This window comes from Carex rostrata, chromosome 1 (assembly GCF_964058835.1).
Source record: "Carex rostrata chromosome 1, lpCarRost1.2, whole genome shotgun sequence".
Lineage (NCBI taxonomy): Eukaryota > Viridiplantae > Streptophyta > Magnoliopsida > Poales > Cyperaceae > Carex > Carex rostrata.
This window is the reverse complement of record NC_135918.1, coordinates 5,037,320-5,063,745: the sequence shown is the minus strand read 5'-3', so window position 1 is coordinate 5,063,745 and position 26,426 is coordinate 5,037,320. Positions and strand designations below refer to the sequence as shown.

General features: G+C 32.5%; 2 protein-coding genes and 1 non-coding gene across 3 annotated transcripts; 2 read left to right on the top strand and 1 right to left on the bottom strand.

The window, feature by feature from the left end:
• Positions 1-370: 370 nt before the first annotated feature.
• On the top strand, positions 371-2,363 carry LOC144565248 (stilbene synthase 4-like). The gene is made up of 2 exons (XM_078314960.1): positions 371-614; positions 1,324-2,363. The coding sequence occupies exons 1-2, from the start codon at positions 452-454 to the stop codon at positions 2,313-2,315; spliced, it is 1,155 nt and encodes a 384-aa protein (XP_078171086.1). The 5' UTR covers positions 371-451; the 3' UTR covers positions 2,316-2,363.
• A 2,273-nt stretch (positions 2,364-4,636) lies between these two features.
• On the top strand, positions 4,637-4,709 carry TRNAK-CUU (transfer RNA lysine (anticodon CUU)). The gene has a single exon. It is a non-coding gene; the product is annotated as a tRNA-Lys (tRNA).
• Positions 4,710-4,987: 278 nt separating this feature from the next.
• Positions 4,988-11,331, bottom strand: AAE13 (AMP-dependent synthetase and ligase family protein). The gene is made up of 17 exons (XM_078301614.1): positions 10,996-11,331; positions 10,358-10,527; positions 9,869-10,036; positions 9,207-9,408; positions 8,900-8,988; positions 8,716-8,784; positions 8,317-8,370; positions 8,112-8,219; positions 7,822-7,920; positions 7,586-7,678; positions 7,075-7,152; positions 6,861-6,962; positions 6,492-6,582; positions 6,232-6,305; positions 5,933-6,112; positions 5,537-5,590; positions 4,988-5,420 (listed from the first exon to the last, which is right to left on the bottom strand). Exons 1-17 carry the CDS (start codon positions 11,126-11,128, stop codon positions 5,376-5,378), a joined length of 1,809 nt encoding a protein of 602 aa, XP_078157740.1. The 5' UTR covers positions 11,129-11,331; the 3' UTR covers positions 4,988-5,375.
• Positions 11,332-26,426: the final 15,095 nt, after the last annotated feature.

The window sequence follows — 26,426 nt, the reverse complement described above, 5'->3', positions numbered from 1 at the left end:
AAAGTTGCTTGCCTGATTTGGTATCCAGATTCCAAACCAACCTAAATTTAATCAAAAAGTCAAAAGAGGAAACTAGAGTTAATCATTATCTCAGATTGTTAAATTGTCAAGAGTTGAGTTGTTAGTAAGCTAGTTGTTTCACTTTCCAAAATGTTCATAAACAAAAGCATACTGCATTAACTGTTTTCCATCAGAAGATTCAGAACAGCCGGCCATATCAATAGCAGCTAAAAAAAAAATTGAAACAATTCAAAAATATATTTTTAGAATAATTCAAAATCAATAAAGTTGCTCACACAGTTTCCAAATTTTATAATTCCTCGAGTGTCAATCTTTGTTCTATTTAAGGCTTCTCCCTCCTTACATTTTCCACAAATCCAAAAACCTTCTCTTTCTTTAGCAATTCTACCAACTTAGTCAATTCATACAACTAACAAAAAAAAATTTCAACATGGATCTTGTGCAGCAACGGTCTAAAGGCTTTGCTACTGTGCTTGCAGTAGGCACTGCAGTTCCACCCCAAAAGATCTCTGTAGATTATATGATTGACAATTACTTCAGGGTCACCAACACAGAGCACTTGACTGAGCTCAAGAAGAAGTTTGCCAAGATTTGTAAGTGGCCCTTCATTTATATTTCATTTGCTATATCTTTTTTACAGCACCAGCAGCAAACATGCATGATAACTGTCATTGGGTTGAGACATTAGTAAAAAGAAGAAAAAATAAGCTTAAAAAAAAAAATCTAAACAGCCTGTGTATTGGAATAATCAATATTTCTTATATACAAATTACTGTAGGGCTGTATACCACAATTAATATTATATTCTGGGTTGTTTAAGCAAATTATATATCTTAATGAGTGTAGCAGAAGTGGCCACACAACATGAACCCATTTCTGTTCTAAAGTAATTATTTGTAGTTGTACATACAAAATAACAATAATTAAACACAAGATTCCGTACTAGATACTAATCCATTTAATTGGGGCCATCCATCAAACGTTCAACAGCCCAAAAACAAAAACAAACAATGTAACTTCCACAAAACTAATCTCGACAAGAAGTGCTTGTTTGTTTTATTTTCAGACTGCATTATGAAGAGAAAAATATATACACTGCCAATGCTAACATCTATATATGTTTGCTTTAATTAGTATGGTATTTTCTATTTTGGTTTTATTCTGCTTCCAAGATACAATTTCTGATTTACTAAATGCAACATAATCAAGGCAGTCCGTGAAATTTTGTCTCAGTACTTCAAATTAATGACATGCATGATCCCAATTAAATATTTACTCTATGGTTTTGTCGATTTACTCCAGGCAAGGCAACCACAATTCAAAGCAAATACCTTTATGCAACAGAAGAGACGCTGAAGGAGCACCCAAACATTGCTGCGAGCATGGAACCATCTTTGGATGACCGACTGGACATTCTAGTAGAGGAAGTGCCAAAACTGGGAAAAGAGGCAGCTCTGGCAGCCATCAAGGAGTGGGGCCAGCCTGTCTCCAAGATCACGCACCTTATAGTTGCCACTAATAGTGGTGCCGACTGCCCTGGCGCTGATGCCAGACTCGTACACCTTCTCGGCCTGTCTCGAACTGTCAAGCGTGTCATGCTTTACTACCAAGGATGCCATGCTGGCGCAAGTACTCTACGTCTGGCCAAGGACCTTGCCGAGAACAACCGAGGTGCACGTGTTCTTATCATCACTTCTGAGAACATCCTCCATGCATTTCGTGGTCCTGCTGAAGCTTATGCTGACTTCCTTGTTTCCCAAGCATTGTTTGCTGACGGAGCTGCTGCTGTTATAGTCGGTGCAGATCCAGACTTGGAAGTTGAGCGTCCACTGTATGAAATTGTTTCTGCAAGAGAGACCATGATTCTAAACACAATGGAGGAGCTTGGGATGCAACTTCGCGAGGTAGGCAATCTCATATTTTTGTCGCCCTCAATACCGAAACACATATCCACAAACATCGAAGGTTGTCTTCTCGAAGCATTCTCGCCACTAGGTATTACAGATTGGAATTCCCTTTTCTGGGTTTCTCATCCAGGGGGGCCTGCAATTTTGAATCAAGTAGAGGCAAAACTCAAGCTCGATAAGGATAAATTGCGCCTGTCAAGGAAGATCCTGAGTGAATACGGAAACTTGTCGAGCCCGACTGTCCTGTTTATTCTAGATGAGTTACGCAAAGAATCGGCCAAGGAAGGCAAGTTGACCACAGGTAATGGGCTCGAGTATGGTGTTCTTCTCGGCTTCGGACCTGGCCTCAGCATTGAGACAGTCGTTTTACGTTCTGTTCCTATCTAAATAGCAACATCTGCAGGCAAAAGTATAAAAAAGTTCTTTGGCTATTCAAAATATATTCTCTCGTCATTCATTATTCTTTTTACCAGTCCTTTAGGATTTGAAATATCATCTTTGATTAATGTATTGTTTATGGTATTTGTGTTTTGCTTTGCTGTCATGAGCTTCTTCTATCCAGATATTTTTGATTAAATTTTTATGTAATTGGTTTCAATTCATTCAAAGATCTAAGTACGCATGTGCTATATTTCTAATTGTTTACATTTAATTTTCTGAATTCATAGAACCTAAACTGTCATTAAGCATGCCTTCTGATTGTTATTACGGAAGATAATAAGTTGTCTATCGACACACATTTTATCTTCGACGCACCTTTCAAGGAAAATTATGCTTGGAAACTAAAGGCTGCGAGACTGACAACCCAATTTAACAGTATTATTAGCTAAAATAATAACTCAAATATGGAATAAAAGCACAAGACCTGATACTTACCCCAAACTGATAGTTAATTATAAATTCATTTTTGCCATATTTTTGCATCGTTAGAAATGGACCACAACTTCCTTGATACTAGTACCAATACCAGTACCAAATAACAGTACCTTCCAGTGGACATAATTAAAGAACTCTACAGAATCTAGAAGTACTCAAAACCAGACCTATAAAACCAGTAGCTCATACCAGCAGCAAACTGGTACTAATGAAAAGACAACAAAACACGAAAATCATGAAATTTGTGGTCCAAAACCTAAAATCCAAAGTATTTGCAAATGTTTACCAGTCTAAAACTTTTTTGGAAGCCCCAAAATCAGCAAGCTTTATAATCTACAAGTGGAATCGCCGCTCTCCATGGCACCTCTAATCTCATCCTCTGTCTCCAACTTTTTGTTTTCTCGCTCTTACCTCTTAATTGCACAGTGCCTCCACTACAATTCATTTTTTTCTACTTCAGTTTTAGAGACATGGGCAGGAAATGATCAAGCATAAAAGATTGAATTGACTTTAAATTTCTGAAGAGTTGTACACGAATGTGTTCCTGTGCCGAGAGACCGGAGAGAAAATGTGCATGGACTCATTTCCACCGACCTACCTATGGTTTGTATGGTAAGAAAAAATTACTTGCGAAAAACTGTAAAAAGTTATGCTTTCCATTTTAGGGTAATTTCTATGTACCTTCAAGATTCAAGAGTTGTTGAATTTTTTATTTATCCCTTTACTCTTTACTCTTAGTTTTTTGACAAGATACTCTTTACTCTTAGTTATATCTCACATATTTCTCAACTCTTATTTTTCTTTTCTATTTATTCTTTTAAAGTAATAATCCACAATTAAATACTATCTAATTTATTTATTTTTCATTATATCCTTATTTTTTTCCTTTGATTTAAATTTTGCAAAGGACACCATTGTTGTGCATCCTCATAACTCTTCATTTCATCTAAAATTTCACTATTGAGTTAAACCAAATAATTCATAAGAAAGTTTTTTTGAGTTGCAGTTCTTCCGGATTTGTCCAGCACTACCTTCCAGCACTCCAACATTTCCCAACCTCACCAGTGCATTTGCAAGGAGGTTATAGAAGCTGATTGGATTACTTGCTAATGTATTGACCAAGTTAGCCGTTGAGTTGTCCAATGCCAGCTCCTGATCTATCTGTAGAATACCCTTGTGACTCTGGAGCTACTTATAGTAGCTGTTGTCTAAGAAAAATGAGGTGTTCTGATCCAAAAAGGCAGTCCTGTCCCGATTCAGCGGCTTTTGGACTGGGCCGCAGGTTTTGCTCAGCTGCGCAAGGAGATTTGGGTCCATGGTCGGGTCAGGAGATTTTGGACTGGGCCGCAGGTTTTCCTCTAGACTTCAAACTCAATAATGAAATTTTAGATGAAATGAAGAGTTATGAGGATGCAATTTGCAAAATTTAAATAAAGAGAAAGAATAAGAATATAATGGAAAATAAATAAACTATATAGTATTTAATTGTGAGCTATTAATTCAAAGGGTAAACAGAAAAGAAAAATAAGAGTTGAGAGCTACATGAGAAATTAACCTTTAATTTGAAGTAATTGTGTGTATTTTTTATAGTCAGTTGATTAAGTGTTGAGCACCATAAGCAAAATTAATCAGCGGTTTGATTCAATACGAGGAGACCGTTAATTGTTCTATTTGCAACATATTGTTAAATAAGTTTTTGAAGAAAAGACAAATTGATTAAACAAAGGAAATTAAAAAATATATATAATTTTATCCATAAATTGATTAATCGCAGTGGAACTTTGTAAGAATCTATTGTAATTTTTATGAAAAAGTGTTACATAAATACAAAAGCCCGTCTAGCTCAGTTGGTAGAGCGCAAGGCTCTTAACCTTGTGGTCGTGGGTTCGAGCCCCACGGTGGGCGTCTTTTTTTTTCTTTTTTTTATAATTATTTACCATTTTCCTACTAAATTTCATAAACTACCGAATTTTTTTTAAAATTGTATTCGTGCTTCTTTTTTACCTGGCTTACGCGAATGTACTTCGAAATATGCTTCTTTCCGATCTTCAAGGCTAAAATAGAAGATGGTATTCATTACAGATATCAAAAAACTTTTGAATATATTTATTTTTCCATAAGATTCAAAAGAAGAACATAACAACAGGTTGCATTATTGAAACATAAATCAAAGGATATAAGTAGTTCCCTGAAGTCTATGGAGAATAAAAATTATTTACATAGTTAAAAAAAATACAGAAAATTTTACTGCCAACAATAAAAATTATTTACATAGTTCAAAAAATACAGAAATTTTACTGCCAACAATCGGTTAATTATGACGCAGATCCCAAGTTCACTTCCGAAACGGCAGCAACTACAAATGTATGAACATATTATCCGATGTTTTGGGGGAAAATGGGAGATAGAAAAAGAAAAAGGACAGAAAAACAAAGACATCGTTTGAGAAACATTAGTCATGCCTCGTCATATTTTTCATATAGAATATTCTATCAGGCAGGCCTTCAAGAAGCCCATTGCAAAAATGCTATTTCCACCCCTCAACTCTATCCAAAACAAAAATAAGAAATATCATGGTTCTGCTTCCAGCAGTTTCTTCATTTCCTTTTTGTTCACCTGAGATGAGAAAAAAATTATAAAAAAATTGGTACCAATTGAAGTTGGGACAAATAAAAAGAGCAGGAAATAGAAATTAACAGGAACTAAGTGAAGGCTAGGGAGGGTGAACTTACCTTTTTCATGGCATTCCTTGGCAGTTTATCCCACAGAAACAACTTTGTTGGTATCTGAAACAATTACGTGAATCAGAAATAGTTCACATATAATGCAACCAATAAGCATGGCTGTAATTTGCAACCTTCCTTGAGTTTATATTTCTTTTGTAATCAACAACCCAACTTTTCCTAACTAAACAAAACTAATTATTTAAAAGAAATAATTAACAAGTCATATAAAGAACTAGTAAAAATTGAATATTTAGCAGCAAGTAGTATTTGTACACATTTTAGCTTTATGCCTTTATTGGATTGAAAACCTAATTTTGGCAGTCCTTTCAAAAAAATAGGTATAAGGTTGGGTGAATCTGGTAGAGTTACTCCAAGAAAGATTAAATTTGTACAAATTAGAACCTTGTAAGGAGCTAGCCTCTCCTTCGCCCAACTGCTCAACTCTTCTAAAGTAAGAACTGGCTTTGACTCCTGTTCTGCTTTCTTTTTTGCATCTTCACGAGGAACAATAATTGCGCCCACAACTTCACCATAGTCCTTGTCAGGCAAACCCAACACACAACACTCCAAGACAGCATCATGCTACAGAAAAATAAGATAATATAAATTTAATTTGGCACAGGTACCATTGATGCTTATTTTTCTTCATTTAGTTTTTAATCTTTTAATTGAAAATAGATAATAATAAAGGAAACACATACCTCAAGGATAACTGCCTCAATTTCCAATGCGGAAAGCTTATAACCACCCACTTTCATAATATCAGCATTTGTACCTACAAGTGATTGTGAAATGTTACGCAAGAAGCCTGAGGTCTGGCCTAAACAAGAATTCAACAGTAAATACACAAAATGGTTTCTTTCTTTTCTTTTTGATATTGACATAATGGTTTTTTCTCCACATCATACAACTCTAATTAAAAAGAAATAATAAAAGAGATATAATTAAACTATGAGCTTACGTCCTAAGATTTTAAAATAGCCCTCCTCATCAACTGTAACTGTATCACCAGTTTTGAAGAATCCATCATCAGTGAATGATTCCTTAGTAACCTAAAGCAAAAGCATACAAGAGATTAAAATACTACAACCCTAAAACAATAGCTTAAACAGATGAGATTTTGTTATTTTATCCTTTCTGTTAGAGTGTGGCTGTGCTCTTTACTGAATCCTAAGATCATAGACTTATAATTAATCTACCTCAAGGTGTCAATGCTTAACTGAGAACTTAAATCAGGCTTAACCGCATATAAAGGTATTATTGGGGCTGATTTGCAGAAGCAAGAAACTCAGCATGTCATACTTGCAATAAAAATAAAATTTGAACTTACTGTTTCCTTTTTCCAGTATTCTTTAAACAGGGATGGGCTTCGCACACAGAGCTCCCCCTCTCCAGATTTGGTCTCACTCCCATCATCCAACAAAATTTTAACCTGCAGTTAAAAAAACTTTCATTTACTGGTTTTAACCAGTTTTGTCCTTTTGGATGTATTTTGGTTTTGCTCATCTGTTAAAAAATGTCCAAATTGACCGAAGTTGTCGTACCTCAACACGAGGAAGTGGTTTTCCAACAGTCTTTGCTTTCCGCTTGCCATGTAAAGGATTAGATAATGCCATAACAAACTGTCAACCAAACCAGAAAAAGCTCACTCGTGATTCTGATCATAAGTGAAAACTAAATCTCAACTCTTATGAGAAAACATCTAATATGATTGAGGAGGAGAATTGCACAGGAGAAAGCTCAAAACATTTGTTAAGACTTACAATTCCCTCTTTCAACACTGTCACTAAAGAGGAATTTCTCTTATATTTTCCAGAAAGTACCGAATACCCCTCCTTCAACACATTCCTACAACTGAGAAAATAGGTGTTGTTTTGGCATATTTTTTAAAACATGAGAAAAGGAACTTATTGTCTTTTTGTTTGTACAACAGGAAATATACTTGCTTTCTGATGGTCCAGATATGATTTTAAGATATGCTAGGGTTACATCTCAAACTTTTTTAAAAAAATGTTCTGTTTCATTAAATTGCATGCATTGGCAAACAGCACTAACCTCAGTCATACCATAGCGTTCCAAAAGCCGATGACCTGTTACCTCTTCCCATTGCTTCATCACAGGGTAAGGAAGAGCTGATGAGCCACACATCTGCATAAAGGAAACACTATGTATTGTTCGCATTAAAGGAAAAAAAGATCAATATTCAGTACAAAAGGGTGAACATGTAATTAATTAGAATTATAGATCAATATTCAATACAAAAGGGTGAAAATGTAATTAATTATAATCACCATCAGGCGAAGCTGGTTTGCAGCATAGGCAGAAGTTGATTTCTGATCAGCATCCATAGCTTCATATCCTTGGAGTAGCCGTGTATACATGGTTGGGACCTAAATGCACCCATGTAAATTAAATAAAACCATATAAAATAGAATACACAAGTATACAACATGAGAAAGATTTCTTTATTCTGTACACTTTGAATGTCAGTAGTAGTGTACTTTTGCTGAGTACACATGAACAACCTAAAATCTAACTAATTTCATTTAGTACTGGAATGGATTTACACAAGTATACTTACTCCTGTAAACAATGTAATAGCACCATCTGCTTCATCACCATCTTTGGGGTATGAATCACGCCATCTCTGCCAGATACCACGAACACTAAACTTCGGCATGAAGTCTACCTGTATGAGAAAAAAATTACATACTTCTTTAGCATAATAAATGAGAAAAATGATACAATATTACTTATAATGATGGACAAGGATAGCAGAATTTTACCACAGCTCCAGCATAAAGAGGCGCAAGCAATGCATTGAAAAGGCCATGCACATGTAAGATGCAGTTAAGGATTTACACAAGGTAAGAGCAGAAAAAGAAGCTTTATTCCCCACCGAACCAAAACTGTGACTGGTGCCATATGGTACCAATTAGCATGAGCCATTGTTAATCAACAACAGCAAAAACAACAAAGCCTTTAGTCCCAAACAAGTTGGGGTAGGCTAGAAATGAAACCCAATCATAATCATAAAGTCAAGGTAGATAGTAATAAAATACTGTACTAGTGATACCAAAGTAATAAAATAGACCATTATTAACCCTGACCAGTAAATACCAAAGTCCAAATGCTAGATTCAAAATAACAACAACTATTGAGTAATATGAATTTGGTAGGATATGGTGCAAGGGAAGGCAGTGCAAGAATCGATCGTTGCTCGAATATTCCCATGCTTTTGTTAGTATTTGCACCTGATATGGAAAAGAAAGAAAAGAGACTTAACAAATCATCAGAACTAGATAAAATATTGATAAAGTAGCTGTTGATATAGCAGAGATAAACAATGGAAACAAAAATAGAGCACACCTGAGAGATGATTGTATTGTGAGTATGAACCACACCTTTTGGCTTACCGGTTGTGCCACTGGTGTAAAGAATGAGAGCAGGATCATCTCCTATAAGGTGTAAAAAAACAGTGTTTGTATCACTAGTACAGTATAGTTCCTTCTTCACCAAATTAGAAATTTTAAGCCCAAATTAAGAGGTACAAGTTGATGTAATATCAAAAGTAAACAAATTAGATAAAATAAAATAAGCAGATTTGAAACTGAAATATGCCAGCACCTTCCAGTTAGTACAGTAGATGAGGTACTGGAAATACAATCAGCATTACCTTCTTTTATTGGAAACTTGTCCACTTCAGCAGCCAAATTAGAAATCATGCTGGCTTTTCCATTTTGTGAATGTTCCTGTGATTCTGTCTTCGGCGACATGCTTGTGACAAAAGGAAGAAGAGAAAATCTTGCTGAACATTGAGCAGCTACACTCTCCAGAATCTCTTGATGCTCTCCAGAACTCAGTACCATTGATACATCCTACATGTTTAAATACATTGAGGACCACAAAAAAAACAGCTCAATAATAAGGCTGATAGGAGGTTTGGTTGTTCCTTTCAGGCAATGTCTGCTTGAGGTGGTGTTGGGTATATATATTTCAGGGTCATTTTAGCATCCCAAATTGTCAAATTAGCACTTCAATAGAAGGTAAGTTTCTATCAAATTGAACTTAATTTTTTCATTTGGTTTCTGAATAACATGCATTGCTGAGCAAGTAATTCAGGACTGCAATTTAAAGTAATCAGGTTCGGGTCAATAGCACTCTGAACCCAACCTGACCTGTCAGACAAGCCAATCAAGAATCTCAGGCTTGACATAAACCTTCCAACTGAAAGGTCAGTCAGTTCAAGCTAAGAGGTCCAAGTAAATGCTGTCACTCCCAAGAGATACATGACGTGAGAAGGGAACAAGAAATAAAATAGAAAAATGAAATACTAACTGAATCATTCATGACATGCAAAAGCTCAGTTTCAGGGTAGCTAAGAGCAAGTGGAACTGCAACTCCACCACAGAGCCAAGTACCAAATACACCAGCAACAAATTCAGGAGAAGGTTTAGCTGCAATACCAACCCGAGCTCCATCAAGACATCCCGGTCCATTGATTATCTAAAAAGTGAAACACCGTCATAGAATATTTACAATCTGGGACTTGATGAATACAAATAGCAAACAAAAAAAAGGTATATGTAGACTAGGAAAATTCTATGGGTATTATTGCAAATTCAGACTAAAGCTCATAATAAATTCAAACAATCTGCTAGGCAGTGTTTCTTTTTTGAACAAATGGAACATGGAAAAAGCTCAAAAAAGGGTAACTTGAAAAACTGAAAATACAGAACGGTACAACTAATCACCCAGTACGTATGGTTGATATAGATAGCAATTGCATCTTGTACGACAACCGTTGCTTCAAAGAAATTTTCTTACATTGGTACGCAGAATACTGGATATATCGAGTGCAGAAGAGATGAGTTGAAGGTAGCTATAGCTCTTCTTTTCAGCTCTTAAAGCAACACGGTCCGCTTCTGACGCATGCTTGATAGTTTCTTTGACAAACTCCATCGAAGAAGATGTTTCAGAATGCACGGTAGTTTTTGCTGCACCACAAAAAACAAAATAATTAATATTTCGTTCTAACATATAAAATAATCACTTATTCAGCTCAATTAGTGCTTGAGCTGCATTCAATTGAATAGAGAGAGAAGCATTTTGTACAAATTACAGCGTTGGGATAATTTCAAAGCCTATCTGTGGACAGATAGAACGGAGAAAGTTGTAAGCATTCAACCTATTGTATAGCCCAGCATTATCTTTCAGAAAATTTATTTTATAATTCATAAGGAGTTAGGACTGAGTAGCGAACAACCTTTCGTAACTATAGTTTTATATTGATTTTAGCACATAGTAGACTCTACAACGGATTTGGTCAAATTTAAGTACACCGGTTTTATTTGACCTTTATTAATTTAAGAGGCAATTCCACAAGCAGTTTCCGTACCACCCCTCTCTCGTACTAGCTCTCAATCACAACAACAGAAATTAAAAATATAGAAAGAGCGGAGCACCTGTGAAGATGCGAGAAGGCGAAGTGCAGAAGAAAAGCAGAGAGCCGTTACGGAGCGAGGTGGAGGTTAAATGCGGAGAGGGAAGGCGAAGTAAGAGGTTGGGAGACTTGAATGACATGATTATTGGCGCCATAACCCCCGCAGTAAATAACCGCAGAGTAGCTCTGTACTATTCCAATTTGTTGACTTCTTGGTGTATGGACCCGTGCGCGAAGACCGGTGGTAGTTATGGACCAAAGGGGAAGAGCATTAAAAGTGGGATACGCCGATACGGAAAGAGGAGGTGGTAGGGAAGGGAAGGGAAACACGGGATTGGATGAGACTTGAGGTGCGTGTGCTGTGCTAGCTTTTTCTGGGGAGGTATTTAGGTGGAAGCTGGGGTAGGCTTGGAGGTGATGCGTCGCTTTCGGCTGGGATTTAATGCACTTCGGTGGGAGTCTGCATTAACTCAAAAGATGCTCTTTGGCTGGGATTTAATGCTCTTTTGAGTTAACATATCTGGGCCGTCTGATTTTAAACGAAATCACGCTTTCGGGATTTAATGCACTTCGGTGAGAGTCTGCATTAACTCAAAAGAGCATCTTTTAAGTTAACGCATCTCAACCGTCTGATTTTAAACGGAGTCAATCCGATCACGGCTTATAATTTAGAGAATTTGGTTCGCACGAATCTTAAAGCGTATTGGACGTTCCAGTTTCATTAATTTAAAAGATTCCTTTCTGAGTTAATGCAGAGGGTACGACTTCCTTCGGTGGGGCGTTTACGGAACAGAAGACAGGAGAAAACAGAGAAACAGTTGGTAGGTGGGTGCAGCCGTGCGGGGTTTGATTACTTCTCGTACCTTTTGGTGCGGATTCTTTCTGTGACGGATGAGGGCCTGTTTCTCTGTGTGACGAGTAGAGTAGAGGCCTGTCCGCATAGTGACAAGGTACCCGAATTACATCCGAATTATACCCGTTTAATTCTTTTTTGGGGTGATGCCGAACCGAACACCGAATTATTCGGTTGACCAAACTTTGACCGAATTAAACCCGAATAATTTCCGAATTTTACGAACTTTTCCTGAATTTTACGAATTATTCACGAATTTTTCCTGAATTTTTCTAAGAACAATTATTTTTTTTGTTTTTTATTTTTTTGCTCCCTTGCAGGACTGAGATTTCTGATCCGGATAATTCCGAATCATTCCCGAATTATACCCGAATTATATCCGAATCACGAATTTTTGATCTCGCCGAACCGAACCCGAATAATTCATTTGTCACTATGGTCCGACCACAAGCTCCTGGAAAACTCAACCCGGTTCAGGATTTGGACGTGGTTTGTTGCAATATGCCGACGCGAGACATGCTCTAGGACATCAGCATACGCTCTCAGATTGCAACAATCAACAGGGCTTTCCTCAAAAAAAAAAAAAAAAAAACAATCAACAGGGCAGTGAATAGTCTGCTGACTGGGAATCCTCAAATGCTTATGCCCGTTCCTAAATTTTTTTTTCTAGTTTGTCATGATTCAGAAAATTCCAGAAAAAGCGGCAATTAAATGGAATATTTTTTACAAACCATAATTAGATAAAAGATTTTTTATGAAACTAACGTGATTACTTTTTTTTTATAAAAACTATAAAAACTGAAATATCATTTCGATCTCAAACAAAAAAGAAATTTTGACCAAAATGACAATTCGGTTCCAGATACTATCACAATTTTTTAACGTATTTTTTTCTCGAAATCTATGAAAATAGCTGGAACTAAAATGGCATCTCATTTCTTATAATTTTTGTAACAAACAAAGCAATCAAGTTGATTTGGTAAAATTTATTTTTTTTATTTATGGTTTCTAAAAAAAATTCAATTAAATGAGTAAAATTTGGTGTCCTATGGAAGTCGGACACTTTAAAATCTTTTGAGTTAATGTATCTCAACCGTCCGATTCACTTTGAAATACGCACAAACTAGATCTGCAGTAATATTAAAGAATTATGTGTTAAAATTAGACAGATTGGTTCTATCTATTAAATCAAAATATTCCTTTTTTAGTTAATGCAGAGGATACGTGTTATAATGTTAAAAGAGTTACGTGGGACGTCATGAATCGTTTATCTCTTGTAGTATTTTTTGGTGACAACACGCGATTTGATCACAGCATAATTGTACGGAATCTAAAAGGCACGTGGTTGTGCGACTGTAGACATTTTTTCATATTTTTTTTCTTCCTTAAAAAGCAAACATAAAAATAAACTAAAGACGGAGTGGAATAGGTATGAAAATATAATTGTAAAATATTTTAACTAAAAATTACTGTTTACATAGAAAAAAATATTCAGTCTGAGTAAACTTTTTTTTCCACATAAATAGTAATTTTTGGACTACCACCGAACAGGCCCTAAATGTGATAAAATTTAACGTTTCATGGTTATTTTGTGTGTGACAATTAATTTTCACAAATTTAATCATAACACGTGAAGATTTAACTTAACTACAACACATTATCTCACAAGATTAAAATCACAATGTAATTATTCACAAGATAGTACGATACACTATGACACTAATTTATATTCTTATCTAGTAGAAGTAGAACTAAGGTGTTCTTAAGTTTATCAAGATTTTTAGTGAACTCATGTTTAAAATCCGTGAAATCGGCTTCAAATGACGAATCTGAACTGTTGAAATCTGTCCACCTTACGAGTGATGCGTCTACATGTGAAAATTTTAAACATTCGAATTAATTTAGTATAAAGTCAATCAGTCAAAATTAGAAGTCAATAAATTAATTTTAATGCATTTATTTTTTGAACGTTTGTTTACCGCTTAACTTTATACTAAATTAATTCGAGTGTTTAAAATTTTTATGTGTAGACGCATCACTCGTAAGGTAGACGAATTTTAACGGTTCGGATTCATCATTAAAACCGATTTGACGGATTTCAGACTTGAGTTCACCAAAGAATTTGGTGAACTTAAGAACATCCTAGTAGTTACATTTATATTTGAGATATTATTTCAAAGTATGATGCCTATAAATAAAGAGATAAAATGGAAGGAGAGAGAGAGAGAGTGTGTCAGACAAGTGAGTTAAGAAAAAATAAGTAATTCTTTTTTATAAATTGAAGAGTTATTTTGTCAAAAAAAATTATTCATACTCGAAAAGAATTAAAATTAAATACATAACATTATTTTTGGAATAATTTAAAAAACACATTTTCCACTAAATTATCTAACGGACAATATGATTATGCCCGCTAAATAATCCAGCGAGTTTAGACGTGGCCTTAATTGAATCATCATGTTCTTCTAAATGATCAAATAATTTTGTTTGGTATGCCTTTTAAACTTTTAAAATTAAATACATTACATTATTTTTGGAATAATTTCAAAAATACATTTTCTACTATATTATTTTGCGGTATGGCCGCTAAATAATCCAGCGGGTCTAGATGTGGTTTTGATAAGATCATTCTGTATATCTAAATAATATAATATAATTGGAAGTCAATCTCAGCTTATATTATAAATTTTGTTTGGTATACCTTTTAAGACTTTTAAATTGTATTGATTTTATCGGTTTGTATTGTAAAACTTGTTTGATATGACCTTTTAAATTTTTTAATCCTATTGATTTGACATGGGCAACCACACGAAAAGAAAAAGGGAAATCTTAGCTTGTTGAATTTTTTTTTTTTCCAAGGTCCCGCAAGTTAGCTTGTTGAATTTGTTGACATGCTATCATAAATTTTTCTGACTTTTGACCTATGCAACCACGCAGTATGAGCAGATCCGTTGGGATATGGTTGATTGTAAAATAAGAATGGTCTATTAAGAATAGTTATTATTTGTTTTATTATAATAGTTAAATTTCTAGTAAGATAAAAAATTTGAATTCATTATTCTAGCTATTGTAACTCAATCAAATACGAGTAGGCTATTTTAAATAGCCTATTCTCAATCTAACTAAGCATACTCTTGAATGTTATTCAGCATAAAGCGTGCAGTCATGCATTCTGTTGGATAAAACAATGTTATGTATTTAATTTTTGAAAAAAAATCAAAAATAGTGTTATGTGTTTAATTTTGAAAAAAAAAATAGTATGTATAAAAATTTGGCACTATTTTACAGGAACATATGCTCTCTTCACATAGTCAACTAAAAGGTTCAATAATTACCAACAGTGTTGTAAATAACAGCATGCGTTGGTCGGACGGATAGGATACTGTTAAGCGATTAATTGAGAATAATCGAAAATAATCAGACATAATAAAAAATAATTGGCTGATTATAGTTCGAAAAATTTATGATGGTTTGATCATCGTCAACGACTAATCAGCCAATTAATCAGTCTAAACAACCGTTTTTTACAACACTGCTTACCTCTTACCAATGAGATGAAGGGAAAAAAACGAGAAGGGATCATCTTATTCTCAATTTTCATATTTAGCCGGTACTGTTTATTTATGTTATAGTTTAATGTAAAAAATAATAAATATAAGTTTTAAGGAACTACAAAGTTAAAAAGAAGATTAATTAACGTTACTCTCATATTAAATAGGGATCGACTAACAGTCCCCCTACTTCAGTCCCCTAAATGTCCCCCTAACTAACTAATGGATAAAGTACAATAGAAACCACTAACTACATGGGAAGCTACTAACTATTTTGGAGACCACTTGTATTTGAAAAAATTAACTAGCGCGGGCATGTATGGATACTTATATGCGCAAGTATTACCATATAATATATGAAGTATTCATAGCTAAGACATTAAGTATTAAAAAAAAAACTGGGCATCAACTTTCTTTTACACATTCATCTTTTACATATTTTTAGAAGTGAGTTTTTTTTGTCTATTTAATCTCGTCAATATTTCTAACAATATGTGAGGAATTTTACGAATCTAAAACCACGAACATCTTCTACGTAATTTTCTCTTTCAAATGAGATCCATGATGAAGTACTTTCGGGTCATTCGTCATTCAAGTATTCATAACTTAGTGTGCAAGTATTCATATCCTGTCAAGTATTCTTCTCTAAAATACCGAGTATTCATACTTACTCAGTAAAGTATGAATATTTATGTTGTAAAATATTTTTGAAAAATCCACATAAGTGTCTTTGGCATTAACTACTTGGGGGGATCATTACTGATAGTTTTTGTAAAAATATTAATATCTAAAATTTTAAGTATTCACACTTACGCATTGAAGTGTGAACTGCGATGGTGTAAAGTAACTTAAATCAGTTAATCAGTTAATTTATTTGGTACTTGAATGTATTGATAGGTACTGAATAAAGTATTCATACTTATAAGTGAAGTGTGAATTATTTACATATGACATTTGTATTTCTAAAAAAAATATATAACATATCAAGTATTCATACTTACACATTGAAGTGTGAATTGTTATGTTGTAAAGTAATGTAAATCAATTAATTTGCTTGGTGTTTGGACATATTGATAGGTACCGAGAAAAATATTCATACTAGTAACTGAAGTATGAATTGTTACATTGTAAAGTTTTTTAATTTAATATTTTTTTAAATTAACAATATTCAAACAATTAATATATGAAACGGTAAGTAACAGTAGTTAAGACAACAAGTATTCATATCTACTTGGTCAAATTTTGTTGTTACTGTGATGCATATGTTTTATCAATTTTTAAGACAGTAAATATTCATATCTACTTAGTCAAATTTTAGTGTTCCTGTGATGCATATGTTTTACCAATAGTTAAGACATGAAATATTCATATCCACTCATTTGTGTTATTATTCTTTTCATACACACTTTATATGATTTATTGATATCTAAAACACTTAGTATTGATCATACTTAAGTGTGAAAGTGTATATTGTTATGAAACAATATTTGACTTTAAATTTTTTGTATGCTTGGCTATGGCGTAGGAGCTTGACTCAGTCCTCTCATGGAGTGCCAAGATCGCACCTTTGATCATCTAATTAAACAACACAAAACCAGATTAGTAAAAAGTAACACCATTTTTAATGCAATTAAAAATCTAAATCGGAACAGCAATTAAAACTTCAATCTAATGCATAGATCATTGTGATCTTTTTTCTAATGCTTGAAATTAAAAAAATTTGTATACACTTCAAGTGGATCCAAATCTCAAGTTTAGATCTTGACAGGAGAACCGCCGATCGATCGATGTAAAGCGACTCTGATCGAGAGATCAAAAACAGTAAAACACATCAGAGGAAAAAGAGAAAATACTAATTAATTGTCCATCTTGACGATGGGGTTGACGACCTTGACCTTTTTGAACGCTATGAATGCGAGCTTGCTTGGAGCTGATAGCGAAAGAGAAATGTCTACTTTGGAGGTGAAGAGGAGGGGAAAGAGAGACTGAGAAGTTCTTATAAAGAAAGTATTTCTCTGGTTAGACTTGCGCTTGAAGCAGCATGCACCTTCGCCAAAAGCCGCCTTGCTGAAGGTCACTGCCTCCTTAGCCTTCGACGTCGGTACGAAGGTCAAGCCGAAGGCCGATGAAGTTTCAGCCAGAGATCGAGGTGAGACGAGCGGAGGAGGCGGAGAGGATCCAACTGGGAGATCGAGCGGAGAAGTTGGAGAGGATCCAACTAGAAGATCGAGCGGAGGAGGCGGAGTGGAGGAGGCAGAGAGGGATTTTCTTTGAGGAGAGAATAGAGTTGGGAGAGAAAGAAAGAGCCAATCCAACTGGAAAATGAAATTGGGAGAGAAATGATATATTTTATTTCTCTTTATTGACTTTGACCGTTAGGGGGACTGTTAGGGGACTAAAGTGAGGGGGACAAAATCATTACTCTATTAAATATACAATCAAGGGATAATTATTTTAAAAAAAAATCCTTCCTCTCTCTTCCATCTTGTACCTTAAAACGTTAGCGTCTTAAATAAATACAAATTTTAACTATGGAGTGTATTACCGGATTCACATGTCTCCATTTTTTGTGTCTCCATTATAAATTTATTTTTAGAAAACTTTAATAACTCAAAACTTAAAACTTAAAAGTTAAAATAAAACTGTTAGATATGATCTACATTATTTTATCTATGCACATATAAAAAATTATGACATTTTAACTTTATTTTGGTTGTCATCAAGAACTTGTAAAAATGTACTAATGTGAAAACTCTAGACGTTAATTTTTCAAGTTATTGATTCACATATAAACAAAACCAAAATGTAATAATTTTTTATGAGTACATAAAGAAAAAAAAACATAAATCACATCTAACAGTTTTATTTTGATGTTTATGATTTAAATTTTGAGTTATTAATGTTTTAAAATTAAATAGAAGCATGTGGAGTTACAAAAATAGAGGTATTTAAACCCTCCTCAATAATATTAGTTATAATATTTAAAAAATTATGACCAATACTAGTGTTATAAACATACTATATTCTAAAAGAGCGTCTAATAATTTTCACGTCCAGTTTTCTAAATATATTTTCTAAAAAAGTTATAGTAAAAAAAACAGCAGTCTCTCGTTCCCTACATATCGGAAAAACATATTAGTGCTCATGTTCTACATGGGAGCTCACACGCTCAATCTACGCATCGAGCTCACATTTGATACCTCGTGCCTATAAGAAGCAGGGGCAGACTCAAAAATTTGATCATAAAATAGCAAGAGTAATCAAGTTCAAACTTATTAGTTAATGTATAATCTTAATTTATTTTAATATTCTAACTTCTAAGTACTAATGTAAACCAATCATAATCAGTTATCCAAAAAAACAAATTAAACTTTCACAGACCAAAAAACAAAAACAACAAAAAAAAGGTTTTTAAGTTCGAACCAGTCCAGGATCATTGGCCAGTAGAGTACGCAGCAAGCGGCCAGTACATCACCGAGGAGCGTATGCAGCCGTTTGAGGGTGGAGGAGCACGCGCATCACAACTAAGGAGTGGGGCGCGAGGAGGGGAGTCGGAAGCATGTAGATAACATAAACAATCAAATTTAAAAGTAAATGATTTTTCTAAAATAATTTTAATACAAGATTATTATATTTATCATGGATAAGCATTTAAAAGTAACAATAATAAAATTAAAATTATATTGATTACCCGCAAATAATAAGTTTTATATTTATATCAGATAATAATTATAAAATATAACATAAGAGAATTTTTCAACAAAATGAGAGAAAAAGAAGTTACAGAAATTTCTTCGGTGCACTAATTGAATGGTTTATATTCATTTGATTGGGTGGTTTTTCTGCATTACTAATATTTCCAAAAAAAAAAACAGAATATAAAAGTAATTTTGCTATAGTCTATATCAATTAACGAATTTCTCTTATAAAAAAATAAATAAAAGACTAGTCTTAAAAATAAAGTAATTGCATTTTGCTCTCAATAAATCCCAATTTACTTTCATTTGATCGTATAGTCAAAATTAATTATTGAATTTTGCTCTGAAAAAAATATGGCGTGCTGAAGAATATCTTAAAAATATAATATAAGATATGAAATTAGAAATTCAGATTAATCAAAGAAATCGGACTTTACGTCCTTATTTCAAATCTATTTCGGTATTTCCTAATCTTCTTGCCAAATAGGAAAGGCACACAGTCTACTTTGCAACCTATCAGGGAAAAGGAGGCGGATATCATTAGTTGTGGCTCATGAGGTTTTGAGAGGCCGTATAGGTTCGGTATCTGAAATTCTGACCTCTGGCTCAAACACCCCTCCCCAAAAAAGAGGAAAAAAAAAAAATTATATACAGAGAGATGGACTATTATGGCTGCAGTGTTCAAATAGTCTATTTTCACTTTTTAACATGATTTTCATTTAAAATCTACTTGGAAATCAAATTTTATATTTTCTTTAACTTTTTTTTACTATATTTTTAGAATTTTTAAAAATTATTATTTCTCTTAATTTTTAATGAAAAATTGTGATTTTCAAAAATAAAAAAAGTAAAAGAATTCCAAAAATGCAAAATTTAGTCTCCAAACATATTTCAATATAAAGATCACGTTGATGTTGAGAAGTTCGAATTTTCTATTTAAAATTTGAAAATAGAGATTTGAGTGGAAAGTAAAACATCATCTTTTTAATTTCCAAAGCATCGTAGTTCCTCTCTCTGTATAGAGAGAGAGAGCGTGGGCGTACATCTACAATTTTTTAAACTTTATAGATTCCTAATCTAACATGACGATTTCTATTCTAAATTTAAAGATGTATCTCAGTTTTTTATTTAGAAACTATCAGACAAAGTTTTATTAAGAAATTGTTTCTAAATGCCACTTTGTCAAACGATTCGCTCAAATTATTATTATTTTTTAATTTATTTCTGATTTGGTTTAATAGAAACTTTAAAATTTAAATTTAAAAATATAAAAATTTAGAAATTTTAGAAATTTAAATTTCTAAAAAATAATTAACATTTATTTAGAAATTCCTAAAATTATAGAGATGGGATGCTCTCAATACAGTGAATGGTGTTTTAACGAAGGTTCGAAACCATGGTTTGAAAGACAAAACCATCCTTTATTTTAAGGGGACCTATTTCAATAAAGGACCCGTTTCATTAATTGGACGCTGTTACAAGTCTCCTATTAGTACAACAGAATAATATACAAATAAGTACTAGAGAATAATTACCGTGATAATAAATAGCTCAATATAATGAATAATTATTTTAATTCTCCTACTCCAGCCCATTGCAACAATAGAAGAACGTTGTACTATAGTCCCCACTAATGATATGATTCATTTTTCTCAGTTCCACACTCGTCTCCGCGTCAACCTTCATAGATATAAATACTTTGAATATAAGATATTAATGTTTTCAAAATAAAATATTAATACTTACATGCATAACTTGATATGATTATCTCCTTTTATGGCCTGTCAATTGTTCCCGTATCAACATTCCTCTAATGAAGTAGTAGGGACTTCTTATCTCCACATTAACCTTCTCCGATCATCCATGTGTCAGCATTTCTCTAATGAAGTGGTAGGGACTTCTTATATCCGCATCAACCTTCCTCTAGCAAATATAATTGACCTCATAGATATAAATACTTCAATCCATAGGTATAAATACTTGTCATACTTGATATTAATACTTTCAGGGTATATTTGGATGAAATGAGAATAGCTATAATAGAGGGCTATTCGGAATAGTTAGAATAGTTGCTATTCTCTATTCCTTGTAAATGTTGGAATAACTACTATTCGAAAGTGTGAAGAGAGAAAAAAAATGCTTCCTTCTCGGATTTTCGCTAACACAGTTTCGAAATTATAAAATTGACACCACTTCTGCTATTTTCACGTCGTGACAATTCATTTGAGACCCTACTTGCCTATCTTTCATCTTAATTAGCACCCTGTTAACACTATTCTTTATCGGTTACAGCTATTCACTATTCCAAATTTACAATCCAAACAACATTTTTACTAATCCAAATAGCACCATTTTTATACTAATCAAAGATCACTATTTATTTTCTATTCTCATTTGTTATTCTTAAATTTCACTATTCTAGCTATTCTAACTTCCATCCAAACGTACCCTCAGATGTAATCCAGTGTCATATGTAAACAAATACTTATAAATATAGCTATAAATACTTGCACGATGAGGTATAAATACTTGCGTGATGACGAACCCAAAAGTACGTCATCATGGATCTCATTTGAAAGAGAAAATTGCGTAGAAGACGTTTATGATTTTAGATAAAAAAAAAAAAACTCTCATAGATTGTCAGAAATATGGACGAGATTGAACGAAAAAAAAATCACTTCTAAAAACATATATTCTCCATGTAGTTTGAGTGGTCCCCCATATATTTTTATGGTGCCAGTACGTTTTGAAAAATTTGGTTGAAGAGAATTATTTACATAAAAATTGTTCACCATATAAGTATAAATACTTCTGTATATAGGTATACACATTTTCGTGCATAGGTATAAATATTTTATTAAAAATCAGCGTTATAATTTTTGCGGTCCCTCCAAACAGTTATGACGATTAAAATGCGGATACGATGCAGATACTGGAGTGCGGTTATAGGACTTACTACGCTTTAATTAAAATTGATGATTTTTTAAGCAATAAGAAAATTACTGAGTAAATATTGGAAAATCAAGAAAGAAAAAAGCAAAAGACAAAACATCATTCTGTGATTAGTTTGGATATGTTTGTTAAAAACAAACCAACGTTTCTTATTTTCAAAATGGATTCTTAAAACTTATTAAAAAGGCCTACGACAAAAAAGAATCCAATCCAGATCTTTATTTCTGAGGGTACGTTCGGTAGGTTCAATTCTTATGGTTTTTTTTTTTTAATTTTTTTTTTTAAAATGTGGACTTGTGAAAATATTCTCATTTTAGATATCCAAAGAATTTTATTTCCTTCCGAGTTTCAGTTTCATGGGGAAAAAAAAAGTATATTTCAGTCCGAGCTCCACTTTTTTTTCAAACGGCGGAGCTGTCGGAGACCCAAAAATTTTAACGACCACACTTCTCGCATTTGTCTACATCTAAAAAAAAATATTTATTTTGCTAATTTATTTTGAGTAAAAATGAAGACACGTGTATATCATAAACCACATTTTTTAACTGCTCCTTAATCATCTGCAGACACCAGTGCGTTAAATTTTATAGCATGCAGACAAATTAAAATTGTACCAGATAAACTTAAATCAATTTTTTTTTAAAAGAAAAAAAAACTGTTCATAATGCACTTTTGGAAATTTTGTTAATTAAGTAATTAACAGATTAAATTTTCATGGTAATTCGTAAAATTAACTTGTGACACAACATAATTCTTGGTAGCCACTACTAAGATTTCAAAAAAACTTGTAACACACCATAAACCTGCTAACTTTTAATTGAACTATCTGATAAGTCTAAAATTAACCAAACAAAACATAATTAAACAATACAAAAAGTTGTAATTAACACAATACAAATTAACTTGGTCAATTCACTATTTCATAAATACAATACATGTAATTTTTTTTTTATTACAATACATGTAATCAGTATCGATGTACTTAACATTTTTTTGAGGAAAATCGATGTACTTAACATAGTTTCATGTTATGACAACATTTTATATAAAAAATATAATTGTGCGAGGAAAAAAAATCAACTTCTAAAAAAAAAATTATACACTTACCGAACACTTAGTATTTAACAAAGGGTCCTGATAATTGTACCTCAAATAAAATCCCCGAGCGTGCCCCTCAAGTAGTTTAACGGATACAACTTCAAATGTTATCTAACTTTCATTTAAAGCTATGTTTATAACATTTTACAATGCTACTCGTAAGCATTTAAATCTCTGCAAGCATTACAATTTTAAATCTGTATAGTTTTAACTCCTAACTACTTTTGTTTTCAAGTCAAAAACGAAAAGATTCCTTCCACCCACTTTTTTTATTTCTTCTCTGATAATTCTCATCCATTTTCTCGACGATTCGTGATGAATTTTACAAATCTAAAAATATGAACGTTTTTTACCCGATTTTCTCTTTCAAATAAGATCCATGAAGAATAATTTTTTAGTTATATTTGTGTTGTAATTTTTTTTACCACTTTAAATATCTGTGACTTTCAAAGTTTTTTATTTTTGCTTCAAAATAATTTAAACTTCTGTTTACAAGCATATAAACTTCATTAATAACACTTTAAATCTCTAGAATAAAACATATAAACCTCATGTACAAAGTATATAAACCTCAACAATAACACTGCATTTACAAAGCTAATGTACAAAACATATAAACCTCATGTACAGAGCCTTGAAAATTTGAATGGTTGTAGACTGAGATTTAAAAACTTGAAAAATTTAAAGTGCTTATGAGTTTTACTTTAAAAACAAACAAATGACTTTAAAATTACTCAAAAGTATTTATTCATTGATCTTATTTGAAAGATAAAATCGAATAAAAAACGTTCGTATTTTTATATTCGTAAAATTAATCACGGATCGTTGAAAAAATAAATTATAATTATCAGAGAAAAATTAAAAAAGAGTGAGTGAAAAAAATATTTTCTTTTTTGGCTTGAAGACAAAAGTAGTTGAGAGTTAAAACTATTTATAAATGCTTTCAGACAGAGGTTTCTATGCTTGCGAGTAACATTTTAAAATGTTATAAACATAGCTTTAAATATTTGGATATTAGCGCTGAAAATGAAAGTTAGACAATATTAAAATGTTTTTTCTGTTAAATTATTTGGGGGATGCACTCGGGTATAATTGAGTTCTGATCAGATTGAAAGACAAACTAGATAAAATTGGAAATTTATCGGTTGAACTACTTTCCAAAATTAGAAATATATCAGTTGAACTGGTCGGGGGACTAAATAGGGTATAGTGACTTGGGGTACATAATATTTCTCTTTAACAAATTAATATTTTCATTTCTACGAAATTTCTGTTACCGAACATGTTCTGAATCTGTCCACGAGACCAGACAATGTTAGCATCTATTTCTTATTCACTCCGATTTTGCATGTTATTTGATGCGGAATAGTTTCAATTGCTGGATTTGTTAGTGTTTTTCATTTGTATATAATGAGTTTGGCTAGTATAACATCAGTGTCATTTCAATCTATATAACACTAATTTCAAAACCTATCGAATCGACTTCAAACGATGAATCTAAACCGTTCAAACCGACCTATTTCATTAGTTGTGTGTTTACATGTAAAATTCCGATTTTTTTATTTATATCCAAAAATTAAATCAAATTACAAAAAATAACCGAAGTATCGTTGAATTTTGATTTCTACCCAATCCGGTTATCCAATAACCGGATTTGGGATAAATGTCCGGTTATCCAACAACCGAACTCAAGAAATATAACCGGTTATTGGATAACCGGAAAGTTATGTTTTTTTTTTTTTTTTTTTTTTTTGAAAACCAGAAATTTCGATTTTTTTTATTTTTTATATTAAAATATTAGAAATGTTGATTATATTTCTTTAAAAATAGATGAAATACAATATAATTTGATTTATTAGAAAGACTGCAACAAATAACCCGGATTAATATTTTTCAGGCCGGATTTTTCGCGGCTGTAAGAAAAATTAATATATTTCTTTATGTGCTATTGGAAAAAAATAAAAATGCTTAGATTCTGAGTTATTGATTCCGGTTCAAAATTCACTTTTAGGTAATCTAGAAAATATTGTGATCCATCTAATAAATTTAATTAATAAAAAGTTGTTTCTATTTTGATAATTCTTTTTGAAAAACAATTATTAAATAAATTAAAGTTTTTATTTTTTTCAAAAATAGAAACAACTTTTTATTAATTAAATTTACTAGATGGATCACAATATTTTCTAGATTACCTAGAAGTGACTTTTGAACCGGAATCAATAACTCAGAATCTAAGCATTTTTATTTTTTTCCAATAGCACATAAAGAAATATATTAATTTTTCTTACAGCCGCGAAAAATCCGGCCTGAAAAATATTAATCCGGGTTATTTGTTGCAGTCTTTCTAATAAATCAAATTATATTGTATTTCATCTATTTTTAAAGAAATATAATCAACATTTCTAATATTTTAATATAAAAAATAAAAAAAATTCGAAATTTCTGGTTTTAAAAAAAAAAAAAACTTACTTTCCGGTTAGTGATTAACCGGATTTTCTTTAAAAAAAAAAAAAAAAAAAAAAAACATAACTTTCCGGTTATCCAATAACCGGTTATATTTCTTGAGTTCGGTTGTTGGATAACCGGATTGGGTAGAAATCAAAATTCAACTATACTTCGGTTATTTTTTGTAATTTGATTTAATTTTTGGATATAAATAAAAAAATTGGTAAATGCATCACTCATAAATAAATTGAATTGAACAGTTTGAATTAGTCGATTGAAATCTATTCAATCAATTTTGAAATTAATATCATGTGACACTGATGTCATACTAGCCGGACTTTATAATATTGTTGGGAGTTAAATCCGATGTTTATATAATTATATTGGTCGGAATAGACTGCAATACACTTCAACAGTTGCATGCGCAACAAATTATAACTAAAATTAGCATTCACGTGATCAGTAAAAACTAAAACATTCACGTAATCGGTGATAGATCCTCGATTGACAAACAAAAACTAAAACATCCACGCAATCGGCTGACAAATAGAGCCAATCAGCGCATGACTCCTCACTTGGATCACCTTTTTGGATCTTCTACGTGGCATACTAATTACTACTCAGAATTTAGTATTAAAAAAAATTAGTTATAGCAGCGCTATAGTATTTATATTTCGGTTCTTAAAAGCTATAGTACTATCAGCTGTTTTTTATGTTATAACATTTTTTTTTTTTTTGCATTTTCATAATAACACGATAATTATTATTTAGAACCTTGACTAAGATCAAATGGCATCGGACGGTTCACACTACTCCTATTCAATCATGTTCGGTTCTTTGACAGATCGCAGTATAC